General features: G+C 34.2%; 1 protein-coding gene across 3 annotated transcripts in view; it reads left to right on the top strand.

Annotated features, from left to right (window-relative positions):
* Positions 1–14,144, top strand: part of LOC124641823 (neuropeptide F receptor) — a 101,970-nt gene that overhangs the window by 81,785 nt on the left and 6,041 nt on the right. For 2 of the 3 annotated variants that reach the window (XM_047180056.1, XM_047180054.1), the window contains one exon: positions 8,887–9,114. In XM_047180056.1, the coding sequence (XP_047036012.1) occupies positions 8,887–9,114 (228 nt within the window). The remainder of the gene's footprint in view (positions 1–8,886; positions 9,115–14,144) is intronic. The other variant, XM_047180055.1, reaches the window with a different exon arrangement.

Genomic DNA, 14,144 nt, shown 5'->3' with positions numbered 1-14,144 from the left:
ATGTAGATGTTTTTTAAGTATTCTGCACAAAAAACTGAAGAGTAATATTTTTGAGAAAATGGCTACTAAAAAAGTACTTGCTGTTCGCTATAATTTCCTCTGTGATTTGTACAGTTTTATGGTTTGTTATTATGAAGTGATTCATCTTCTATCCAAAAACATACAAAAATCCACAAAAACGAGACCTAGACGACTGATCTTGAAATTCGATTATCTTGAAACGGGTTAACTTTTGCCCAGTGTATCCCATGGTCAAATTTGTCCGTATTGACCTATACTATCACCTCATGAAAGGATGCGGTCTACTTACCAGTAACCCTGTATACTTAAAGGTTTGATTTTCGTTAGTGTATGAAGGAGACTAAATTAAACGGTTTTCAGTTAAAAAGATGTTATACCAACTGAAGTCAAATTGCATATAGAACAAGAGAAAATCTCAATATACAAATAAAAATCCGAAATTATATTTATAAATAGGCTCAGTAGTCATGATAACACACATAAGTAAGTTTTAAACGGGTCGTTAGTTTTAGCAGTCGTTTTGATAGTTGACAATCAAACCGACCGCAAAAAACGGCTAAGTATTTATTTAATGAGCGCTATGGTATTTAACCCAGCAGTTTTCAAGTTTTTCTCTGTAATAGTAAACGTGTCAACAGTATATACCTTCAAGCGGTTAAAGGGATTATGTAACTAAGTCCCACAGCTCAGAAACTGATCAATAACCCGTGCAACTATTCTAAGCTACAGCAAACAAAAAAGGTTTTATATTTTTATCCTTACCACAACTAACTGGAGACGCAATTTACGTTTTCTTTTAGGTTTATCTACTCTATGTAAACGTGTGCGTGAAGTTTATGCAAATGTTTGTCAATTTTGTCGTGAACCGTCTGTGTGTAACTATGTGATCGAAAATGCATAAGCAGCCATCATTGGCAGTCTTAAGGCCGTGGCGCAAATGAACAGCACTGCACGGCGCTAGGACCTAACAATTAACTTGTCATTTGAATTTGACTCTTAAATCGACTTTCGTATATAACATTTTGTAATATCAGTACCACCAACAAGGTGGACAGACGACCTTATAAAAGTCGCCGGAAGACGCTGGATGCAGGTCGCCTCCAACAGGTATCTGTGGAGATCTAAGGGGGAGGCTTATGTTCAGCAGTGGACGTCCTAGGGCTGAGATGATGACGATGATGATGACTATCAGTACCTATAAGAAAACAGCAGGGGGACAGCGAACTTGCAGCTGCCTACCAAGAGCCGAGCTGCAGCTACGCCGTTCATCTGTACCTTTATTCGCATATTTTCATGGCGTCTCCAGTTAGTTAAACACTTTAAGTGCCACAATCAACTTATCGGTCTTCGTAATCCTCTTTTAACAAATGAAAAATGAAAAAAAAAAACTCTTTCAATAAAAAGTAATTCCGCTCGGAAACATTAAGACGGTTTGCATACAAATGTAAGTGTTTAACTAGAGAGGATTCCCGTAATGAAGATAAAAGATACGCTAATAAAAGGAAAGGAAAAGATCTCCGTATCTTTTCTGGTTTTCTAGCGAATTAGTTTACTTATTGGATTTTTTGCTTTAATTGTATTAATTTTTATTCCTGTCCGGCCGTCCGTCCGTCTGTCACCGGGCTGTATCTCATGAACCATGATAGTTAGAGAGTTAAAATTTTCACAGATGAAGTATTTCTGTTGCCGCTTTAACAACAAAATACTGAAAACTGGAATAAAATAAATGTTTTAGGGGGCTCCCATACAACAAACCTGATTTCTTGTTGGTACGGAACCCTTCGTGCGCGAATCCGACTCGCACTTGGCCGGTTTTTACAAGCTTTTATTTAACTTGCAATGTATGTATGTATGTATGTATGTATGTATGTAACTATGTGTGTTCGGGTGGAATTTTACAACTCAATTTTAAGGCACTTGCCCTCAACCGATTGAGCTGCAATTTTGCATACATGTTTAGTTTGGATGACAATGCATGTTAAGCTATGTGACGTCATCCTAAATCCAACATGTCTAAATATACAAGATGGCGGACTAGTTATTTTTAAAGTACCTATACAATATGGGTATCAAATGAAAGGGATTGACAAGTAGAACACATCGCACTTTACGAAATAAAAATCCAAGATAGCCGCCGCTACAAAATGGTGAATAACCTATTTTTTTCAATCCCATCCATACCTATGGGTATCCCATGACAGGCAAGTAGAATAAAGTGCACTTTACCAAATCAAAACTAAAAAGTATAAAATAAATTGAGGTAAAAAAAATCTTTAAAAACAAGCTTTTATTTAAATGCGCTAAAAATAAAAAAATAAACTTTTACTGTAACTTTACTGATTTATGTTTTAAAAGCTTGTCGCGATTTTACTAAGAAAGTAAATACGAGTACTTAAATCTCGCGACAAGCTTTTAAAACATAAATCAGTAAAGTTACAGTAAAAGTTTATTTTTTTATTTTTAGCGCATTTAAATAAAAGCTTGTTTTTAAAGATTTTTTTTACCTCAATTTTTATTTAGACACTTCATTAGACTGTAAAATACGAGTGTAAAGCAGATTACTTATTTGTGACGATATATGAGGATACTGCACAAATTCGCGATAAACCTAAAAGCACAAATATTCATGCGGTTCCATGAATAGTTAAGAGTGATTCATGATGAAGGTTTAGGTATTTATACAAGCCAACGCGACCCGGTAGTTAAATAATGCAACCGATAGAGTATGCAGTAGAGGATGTAGGTAATATTATCTACCTACTTTATTACTCTATTAGAACTACACTATCAGACTACTCTATTAGAATATTACTTATATTCTGTACTGCATACTTCTATATGTCTACTGCATACTCATCTATAACTGCACCACTACTAAATTATCACAAAACAATACATAGAACAAAAATATTTTTATCAACCAATTAATCAAACTTTTCCTTACAATTTCGTGCTTACAAATAATCAGACCAGCCGTCGTAAAAGTCTTACTAGGAACCTTGAACCTGACTTAAAGATTTACTTCCTACACAAACTTAATCCTAACTAGCTTAGACGGAACTAATTTAACCTAACCGTAATTCATTGATCTAATGGATTTCGGTCTCACTAATTTGGGCTAAATAATTTAGTTTGCACTATGGACTAAGCGGTGTTGGTCGGCTTAGAATTCTAGACTGACTTGGGTCGATTTTATTGAGCGATATGGTGTGATTTAGTTGTATATTTTGTGGTGTACAGCTTTGGCAACAACTAAAAATTTTAATATCACTTACATTGTACATCATTTCAAAATACTTTCAACTTATATCGTCATGTATTTTCAAGACCTAACTGTCTTACCTACTTACAAATTCCTTCAGTCAATTCATTCAAATTGATTGATTTAGCGAGCGCAACTTTATTCTATCATTTAGGCGAACTCTTCGTAAATGAATCATTAGGTTATTTCAGATTCTACGAAGCAACTTCGGGCTTTCTTTTATTTGATCAAAGTTGCTCGTCTTATCTACCAAAAAAATCCTCAGTTTCGCTCATTAAGGAATGGGAGGATTTTGGTTATTTTTACGCTGGTGGATCTTAAAATGATATTCTGGTCTTACGTACTTACTTATAACATCTTCATCTTCATTCATTCATTCTTCATCTTCATCTTCATCATCATCTTCGTTCTCAATCTAATGATGGGTATGGGCTTTTCTACTGCAGCCTACGTAGCAAAATCTTTATTATGCTCTCCTTATCTGGCTGTCTGATTTAAATCACTATCCGATCTTGCTTCAGGACGCTAAATAACATTATTTTAAACCCAAACAATTGCACATCTTCTGAACTAACCTTTGCCTTAAAACTGTAAGCAAAAATATATGAAGACACCTTAATGTCTTTCAAACAAACTTTAAACCTATTCTAAGACCCACAACATTGCGTACTCTGATCGTCTTTTAGGTCACAAGGCAATCCACTACATTTCATCCAAGCGCCTAAGATTAAACAGAAACTTCCATACTCAGTTAAAGTTATCTAAGCAAAGTATTATAAACTTCCAGCCATACAACAGATAGAATAAAAGCAGGACAATCTTAAACAGCAAAACTTGAAGAATTCTACGTAACTTGTAGAACATCTTTGATTCTGAAGCCAGAATAATAGTTTGCTTTTCTTTAGAAGACAACATAACTTGAAGACAACATAATTTTATAGAAGCTGTAGTTTTTAGTTTTCTCTATTGATTTCGGAAAACGTAAAGCTAGGAATCAGTCCAGGTCAGTGGGATTGTTTGAAAGGTTTAACTATGGTCCTGGTAATTGGTATACAAAGGTCTCCAAAAGGACCGAAGTCTGTCTTAGTCAGTGAATATCTGAGCCCGTCTTTACTGCACCCACAGAGGGAGGGGGATTGATGATTCCCCGTCTCCAAAAATAGGAGGCAATCAAAAACCAGGGTGTTTGAAAGAAAAGCAAGTTTTCACAAAAAAATACAAGAGATATAAAAGAAATAGAGAAAAAAATAAGAGATGAAATAAATGCTAGTGATTTCGTCCGTTTAAGATTCTCACAATTATGTATCTATCTGTTCTGTTGCAGCCTTTTTATCGTCCCACTGCTGGGCACAGGCCTCCTCTCACATGGAGGATTGAGCATTAATCAATTTATATATTACTTAACAATTATGTGTCTACCAACGAATTAAAAACTGCACTTTAGTTATTTAAATAGATAAAAAGCTTGACACAAGGACATGGATTAAATATTAGAAGAGAAATCTCTTAGAAACTCAACTAAAGGTCTCAACCAAGAAAAATATATAAAATAATAGATACTTAACTGCAATCAGTCCATTAATACTTCAATGCCAAATCAAAGATGAAGATTGTGGTATAGAACAGAAACCATGACCTGAATATCGCTGGGATATTGATTGTGGGCAATTTATTTGCTTGAAGGCTTTATCGCTGTTCCTGCATAGCAGTGAAGAAAAGTGATCCCTATAATACATGTCCAAGGCACCTTGAGGAACTGGTGTTAACTTACTTAGGAGAAATGTTTATGAAACTGCATGTAGGAAAAACCAGTGTTAAGGAGACTTTTTGTAAGATTTGATTAAGGTGAAAAGACTGCACTTAAATTATAAAAAAAAAAAAAACATGTCTTTGGTTATCGTATTATGTTTATGTATTTTTAAGTCCGTAACACATTAGTACAAGACAAGTGAAAGATTAAATGTAAAGCACTGGTACTCAGCTGAATACGGTTAGACTGGAAGCCGACCAACACATAGTTGGGAAAAGGCTCTGAAGATGATGAAGTGAAAGATTAAGTGTATGCCAACCCTATAGCTAAATGAATCGTTAATATTAGAATGAATATAAAATCCCTACAACAATACATGGAAGAATCAAGTCCAAAATTCTAACAGCAAAGCCTATGTAATTCCTCATGAAATTCACATAAAGACTTAATCCCTAAAGTTATGTTTCCCAGCCAGATTGACGAGATTTTTCCACCTGACGTCCCGATAATTTTAGAGATCAGCCACAGTCTACCATTTGTCACCCAAATCGTTTTACTCGTCTCCTAAGAATAGCACACTGCAGACTAAACAGTCAGGTTACAATTGATCCGATGTTGGTAAAAGAAATTCTTGATTCCAATCAAAGTTTTCAGTCGGTCTGATACCGGCTACCTTCGATCTTCGTAATGTGCGTGTTACCATTCATCTTCATACTGATTGATAAGCCCAAACAAACTGTTGGCCGACAAAAAGTTTGCAGTGTATGGGTAACTCATAGCAACTTAAATCATCAAGAGACCCATTCAAAGTAATACCCCCAATTTTTTGTTCAGATTTGTATATTTTTACACGCTTTTTATTAGCTTCACCTGTATGTTTGTATGTTTGTTTGTAACCGACTTTGGGCGCGATTTTGACCCACTTTAAACGGACAGATTTCGTTCAAACTTTGTAGATTTATTGAGGACCGATGACAATACACTAATTTGATAAAATTATTCCATTTTAACCGACTTCCCAAAAAGGAGGAGGTTACACATACACATCGATTACTCAGAGGTTTATAGACCGATTTACGTGATTCTTTTTTTGTTCGACTCGGAATAGCTGCCAGTTGGTCCCATAGTCATCAGGTCAGGATCTGATGATGGAAACCCTGAGAAATCGAGGGCAACCTTCAAAAGTTGTAGGCATATATAGGGTAAAATCTTGACACTCTGGTGTACGCCTAAAAGCACTATTCAACTGTGAAGATTTGGAGCTGACCTGATGATGGAGACCAGGGAGGGTCGAGGGAACTCGACAACTGAATATGTAAACTACCTCGTGTTTGGGCTTAAATTATTTGTATTGACAAGACCTTTGCAATAGTGAAGGTTTGGAGCTGACCTGATAATGGAGACCAGAGAAAATCGAGGAAACTCGACAACTGAATATGTAAAATACCTCGTTTGGACTTATATTCTTTGTATTGATGAGAACTTCCCACTTGTATGGATAGTGACAACTATTCGTATCACTGAAATGCTTTAAATAAATAACCTTTTTACAAAAAAATTAAACCGACTTCCCAAAACACTAAAAAGCAAAAAAAAAACTGATTTTAGGTGCATCGGCCTAGAAGTCGGTGGCAAAATTAACTTAGTAACATCCATTAGACACCGACTTCTAGGCTTTTCAATTTGCAAAATATGATTTTTGTTAATTTATATAATTTTCATCTATAGTCGATAAGGTAAGAAAATTAATTAAAATTTTCTAGAATTTTTCTCTACAGTCGATAAGGCAGGACTCGATGTTAATTTTTGTTTCCAATCATTATCTTTAGCCGTTTCCTCTAATATTGTCAAATTTTTGTATACTAAAGAGAATTTTAATTCTACAAAACAAATAATAGTTTTAAAACAAACTAAAAAGTAGAAAATAAATAATAGTTTTAAAAAACTAAAAAACACGCTTTTTATAGAAAAACGAACTAAAAAATAGAGAATAAATTTTAATGAATTTAAATTAAGAAAACAGTGTTAAAAATTTCAATGAATATAAATTAATAATAGTGTGAATACAAAAAAAAAAATATTAAAAAAAAACGTGGGGTGCTTTTTAAGATATATTATTATCGAAATGAAAATCACTGTACTCATATCTGTCAATAAAAAAACTATTGACACCATGCACCCCACGCTTTTATTTAAATATTTTTTTTTGTATTCACACTATTATTAATTTATATTCATTGAAATTTTTAACACTGTTTTCTTAATTTAAATTCATTAAAATTTATTCTCTATTTTTTAGTTCGTTTTTCTATAAAAAGCGTGTTGTTTAGTTTTTTTAAACTATTATTTATTTGTTCCTCAACCGTTCCGTTTTTACTAATGAATAATTTTGAAAATTAACGGCTGAAGGGCTTTTAGAGTGGAATAAAAAGAGTGTTTTGTCATGAACCAAGTAATTTGTTTGCCGGTAAGTCCTTTAGGGACTTTACTTCTTACTTAATTCTGTAAAAAAAAAATCTAAGAGTGGTTTGACCCCTGATTTCCTTTGAAAAATATTTGTTTATTCTCCTAATTCCTCTCCTCGCCTTGTAATATTTGGTTGGTACAGACGTAAGTAGAGAAAAATTCAGCAAATTACACTTTATGAGTTTTTCGACCTTGCTCAGGACCTACATAAATAAAACCTAGAAGGAGCGATAAAACTTGTATCCTTTCCAATCCACTAACCGAAGGATCGAGTTCAAAAGTATTACTATTGGAAGGCTCAAGTAGTGGGTGCTGTAAAAGTTAAATATAAACTAAAGACGTATTGCTTCTACTTAAGTGACACTAAGTTCTCAGAAAGTAATAAACAGCTCTTTGAAACTTGGATGGAATACTCAATTATGGTGTGCAGTATATTAATTGCTTTTTCTTTAATAAGGAATGTGAGCCTTGGAGTTTCCTGAGTGGAGTTGTAATTTTTTCTAGGATATGTAGGGCATGTAATTAAGATGCGTAGTTCGTTGGCTACATAAGATTTATTTTAATGAGTTAATTTATGTGGTGTTTTTGAGATGGCGACATGATATTTCCTCTTGGATGGGGCAGATAATTAAAGTTTCATCGATACGGATTTCCACTACTGTTATAAAATGATGTCATAATGACAGTATTAATAGCTCCAGATATTTTTAGAGGACTCTGAATCACTTTATTGACCTCATTAAAACCACAGTAACATTTCCTGACAAAACACCATAGCCTGATATCACCTATTACGGTTATCTAGTCTTTAAAATATATTATCGTCTTTCAAAATGGCTGCTGTACCTAATACTATACCTTCCGTCTTTGTCCCCATAGGCCTATTCGAAGATAGGCTATGAAACGATATTCAAAACATCTATGGGATTATTGGAAGTTGTTTGCCACCGAAAGGCGATATCATAATATTATTATGGTGGGACGTGACTTCGATCTTCATGTGGGAATAGCTATAGAGGATATATAAAAATAAAGTATAGCATTGTCAGTGTTATCTGTGAAAAACTTGATGGGTTATAGTAAGCTTTTAGTATGTTTACACATCTGCTTCTGGTATGTCCTGAATGTAACAAATACTTAAACTTATTTTGTTGAAGTGGTTCGAGATTTGTCTCAGCAAAGAAAAGGCATATTACCTAATTATGTTTATAAATTCGAAGTTTTATTTAAATAAGTATCGAGAGTCCTTCAATATGTATGACTTGAAACTGTAAAACTGTTTTGCATATGGACTCCAAACAATATCATCTACATATAAATTTCCCAAAACATACCTCAGAACTCAAAACGACCTCTAAAAATAACACATATTTTTCTCTTGTTACAGGGGCTGGAGCCCAACCAAAATCTCACCTTAAACGCTTCAGCGAGATGGCTAATCGAAGCTTCCAGAGGCATCCAAGACCCGAACATCTTACTGGAAAAATTTTCGCAGAACAAAAAAGTAGATGATCCGACAAGAGCGTTACTTCTCACGTTTTATGGTATCCTGGTAGTCATTGGAGCAGTGGGCAATGCCCTTGTTGTTATATCTGTGAGTTTTCCATGTTGTCCTGTGAGTAATTCTTGATTTTTGCAATTTAGTTTTGCATCTATCATTTTTACTAATAGCTGCATACAGAGGAGTAGATATCTTATCGCCTACTTCTTTTGTTACATGTTTTTCATTTATTTTATTAGGTAGTACTCATTTTGTATTTATGTACAAAAATGCTACATTAATTTTACTTTCTACATTATAGAAACATAATAAGATTTATAGAAAAAAATAGTTTAAAAAGCATAACGCTAGATTTCGTAAATAAAATCCCACCCAAAACAAAAATGTGAAAGACTGCCAAGTTCGATAATATGGGAATGCTTCGCCTATAAAAGAAGTGAGATCTGAATAAGTACCAAGTTCCATACACATACCTCAGTTAAAAATAGTTACTTTTTAATGATGTTACTTGGAAAGTTTTCATACACCTTGTTATAAACCTACTAAACGCAATGTATCAAGTATTTAATTTTCTATTAAAACTTGCCAAGTAACATCATTAAAAAGTAACTATTTTTAACTGAGGTATGTGTATGGAACTTGGTACTTATTCAGATCTCACTTCTTTTATAGGCGAAGTATTCCCATATTATCGAACTTGACAGTCTTTCACATTTTTGTTTTGGGTCGGATTTCATTTATTTTTGTAAGGTTGTTTATTTTATTTTTTTCTTATGATGAAGTTAGTTAAAGGAATGTCTCATTTATACTATCTTTTAGATTTTTTAATATGCACTATGTTTCTTACAAAGAAATGAACTAGATTAACTAAATGGACTAGATTTACCAACTGACTGACATGACATGTTATCATATATAATGTTCGTGGATCAAAGTTATACATTCGTTATTTTCGAAAGTGATTCACACCTGGCCGTTTTCAGATTTTTATTTTACTTCTAACTACACTATTTTACTTCTAACTAAACTAAATACAAACCATTCGAAGATATATTATATAAATATAGATAAATTTAGTTCGTTTTAGTTCCTTAAGGGTATAAATTTACACCGGGTATAAAACACCTTCATTATTTTGAAACCGACTCACACTTGGCCATTTTCAGATTTTTCCCTTTACCTTGACATACAGACCTACCTCCATGCCAAATTTCAAGTCAATACGACCATTGGGAGTGGTCTAGGTTTTTGATGAGTGAGTCAGTGAATCAGTCAGTCAGTGAGTGTATAGTAAAAATAGCGATTTTCTGACGTCAATATCTCAAGACCTACAATAGGTATATTAATGAAATTTTGTATTTTAGATAAGTGAGGGGGTCTCAATAGATACTAGAAATTTGATATGCGTAAATAAAATAGATTTTGAGTTACAGGGGGGTCGAATTTGGCCCGAAATGGTTCGTGTAATATAACCCACGGCCGGTGTGTCGCTTTTTTTGCTCGAACTTGGCGGACACACTGCCGTGTGTCTAGATTTCCATTGTATTTTTGCTTGTCTTTTTGCCTATTAAGGCGTTGTATGCACTTGATTTGTACCTCACAAAAGGTCATCTAAATTAATTAATGACTACTATGCCATCTTTATTATTTGAATCATAGATAATTCTACATACTGTTTCGAATCGTTTATCAGATGCAAAGTAATTTTATTAATAGTAAATATCAAAACTAATTTTAGAGAGGAAGTTATGTCTGTTATATTTCAGTAAATAAGTACACCAATATGAAATAATTAGTGATGATATTCTATTGACTTGACGTGAAATGATTTGCTGATAGTTAATATCAAATTCATTTCTAACTAGTTGTAGGATACACATAGGTATATGCTTTAATTAACCATCAGACATATTTATCCTTTAGCCCCACACAGTGCCAGTGCAAATTTTAGTCGGATTATAGTTTTATAGGGCTCGTAAATCGGTGAGGAGACGATTGGTAGTGCGCACAATCAACCGTGCATCGGTCTAACTATCGACTGACAGTTTAGTCTACAGTGTGTAGACGCTTTTAGTTTTACTAATAGCCTTTGTAATTGCTTTGCAATTAATAGTTTTAGCCAAAACCGTTTCCGATCCAAAATCTATGAATCAAGCATAATTATCTACCCCAGCGACAATTTTTCCATTAACACATTATAACTCATTCGATTCGTCCAATTATTTATATTATTTTCTTATCGGAAATAAAACAACTGTATTTACGAACCATGGACATAAACACAAATACTGTAATATAGTAAGTTCAACTCAGTTGTGCGCGCGGCCTTATGTGTGGGTAACCCTTGTACATATACAGTAACTTTGTGTGCGTGACAAGAGGTACAGTCGGGTACAATACAGTTATTTAGGGGTTGTATACGGGGGTTTAAAGAAAAACAGTTATTACGTAATTTAATGTTTATTTATTTATAATGATTATGAATCGCTATTTGAAAAATCAAATGATGAATTTTCGGATTCGCTACTCTCCAAGGAGAATTATAAATTCTGACTCCAATGTCAAAATGTCTATAGTATTCTTCTTTTTTCTTTTCTACATGTCGACAAGTATTACGCCACATCCCTTCATCAATTTGACTTAAACGTTCATTTATGAGTTTCATTATTTTGTTATTTTGGTCGACATTATGCGAAGCAATATAACTTTTTAAAATTCCCCACACATTTTGTTTACATTATTATACTAGATTATACCTCTTTTTACATTCTTAGTCCACACTTTTATTTATTGTCCACGTACCCCGAGCTAGAAAATATGTACTTAAGGAGTATTCAATTCTTAGATACTGTCAATGTCAATTTGAAAAGACGTATGAAAAAATATATTTAATAATAAAATAAATTATTATATTTAATAATAATAAAAAGCTTTGAATGTCGTTTTATTTTTTGAAACGCTTTATCTGACTCCTTAATAATTTCTCCGCGAATAACTAGTATTTTCGTAAACGACTGTACCCATAAGAAAAAGTGATAAGAACACGTCATGCTCGGACGACGTCACTGTCACACGAATGAAAGTTGTATATTTACAAGCCGACGCACACATAGGGCCGCGCGCAAATCTGAGTTGAACTATCTATACCATTTTCTTGTTACAATAAATAAGCGGATTTATCCTTATACTCGATCAAGAGATAGACAGAATATGTAAGAAGTAAATAATATCCTTATCGAATTGGCCACGTAATAAAAATAGAAAAATAGCCTTGTGACCAATTAGTCGGTTTTGACTATCTTTGTTTTTCTTATGATGTAATTTAAAAAATAGCCCTGTTCTTATTTGAGGGAGAGGCAAATGTTTTTAACCACGACCCTTTTAAAGAGAAGGATGGAATGAACCTATACTATCACGGAGGATAGAAGAAAAAAAAACACATTTAAAAGTCAAGAAAAAATTACTAACACGTTTAAAGCGATAGAGCTGATTTTGATAAAACTCTTTCTAAGTACTATCGCTGGAATATATGTTTTTATACAAAAAAAGAAAACTCAATATATGAGTTATGTTGCCACAGAAACACATAGTGGTCAATGACTATATTATAACATCCCTCTTTTTGCGTCAATTCTAGTATTTTACCAGCGCGATTTTAGCTGACGTCTGAAATCTAGTTACGATAACCGTTCGTTAGACTGATGGTTGACTTTTATTTGCTGACCAGTGATGCTCGTGATAGGCTTAAGAGGACGAATTGGAATTTTTGGCGCCAAGGATCTCAATTTTTCTCAGTAAATACAAAACGGATTAAAATACAACTTGGTTACCTGAAAGTTCATGATATAAACCTTATTTTGTTCGACGTAGAAACATGATTAGGTAACTTTTATAACAGAGAAAAATATATCAAACATACCTCTTTTTAAACAGAGATTCACATATTATGGGCAAACGGGACCGATTTAAGCCTCTTAACCTTTTTTAGTAGTTGAGTATATACATACTCTTTAAAATTGTAGAAGGAATTTTTATCAAATTATCATTTCTAAATAATAAAATTACAAAACCATTTTGTCGCTTACGACTTTTAGTTATAAGCTAGCGCGCGTATTGTTATCCTCGCCCCGCTCAGACGCTCCGACCCCTTTTGGCGCCTTAGATGCGCGTGCCGGTTATGGAATTATTGTTGACCATTCGTCGCCTTAACATGATGAGGTAAGGAACAGTTTCAATATGGCGGAATATGGTGGCCATGTTTAGTAGACTTAATCGTGATGCCCTCCTAGCTGATTTATCGGCCACGGCGGCTGTTCTCATAAGACAAGATCAGCCAACTGCGCAGGAAGTATTTTAGTGCACAAGCATTTGCGTAGACACAGGTGCACTCACTATTCCTTCACTCTCATAGCCCGATGGGACGGCAATCCGACACGACCGGAGAGATTTCAGGTGCGGGACCTACCTTAACGTGCTCTCGGATGCACGGGTGTATTAATCACCAACTTCTAGGCTCCGGGCTGCGTCGTGAAAGTTTCTAAAACCCATAAAGCGATTTCGGCCAGACCCGGGAATCGAACCCGGGGCCACAGAAACAGTAGTCGCGATTGCGCCAGTTAGACCAACGAGGCAGTTACTAAAGCATACATATTTAAGTAACGACATGAATAATAAGGGAGTGAATGCCAGTATGACGAGTGGCAGGGAAGAATGGAAGCGGAAAACATATTGCGAAATTACTACTAATCAATGAGAAATGTTACATCATTATCATTCTGCCCATATCCCATTAAAGTAATCAATATTTACAAACAAGCTACAGGTCCACTGTTTACTGATGAAATCTACAAATTAAAAGTACTACCTACCTTTTTTTTATCCCCGACGAGACCGACTAGTTGGCTACCTCTGGCTTAGATGATTACCCATAAACCGTGAAAAGTGCAATTCAGTTGATCTTCTGTTAGCAAGCTCCTTAATTTTTACTTTCATTTCATCTATAATAAAAAAGAGGAAAGCAAGACATATAAATATTGTGCTGAGAGTAAATTGTCGCGTGCTGCACGGAATAGTTCCAGTTAGTCTAGTTCACGCAATTCCGTGGTATAAACCTCTTTTCTCCGAAGAAAGTTGACAAGATCATG

This window comes from Helicoverpa zea, chromosome 23 (assembly GCF_022581195.2).
Source record: "Helicoverpa zea isolate HzStark_Cry1AcR chromosome 23, ilHelZeax1.1, whole genome shotgun sequence".
Taxonomy (NCBI): Eukaryota; Metazoa; Arthropoda; class Insecta; order Lepidoptera; family Noctuidae; genus Helicoverpa; species Helicoverpa zea.
Note: the sequence above shows the minus strand (reverse complement) of the source record. Positions and strands in the feature narration are given on the sequence as shown.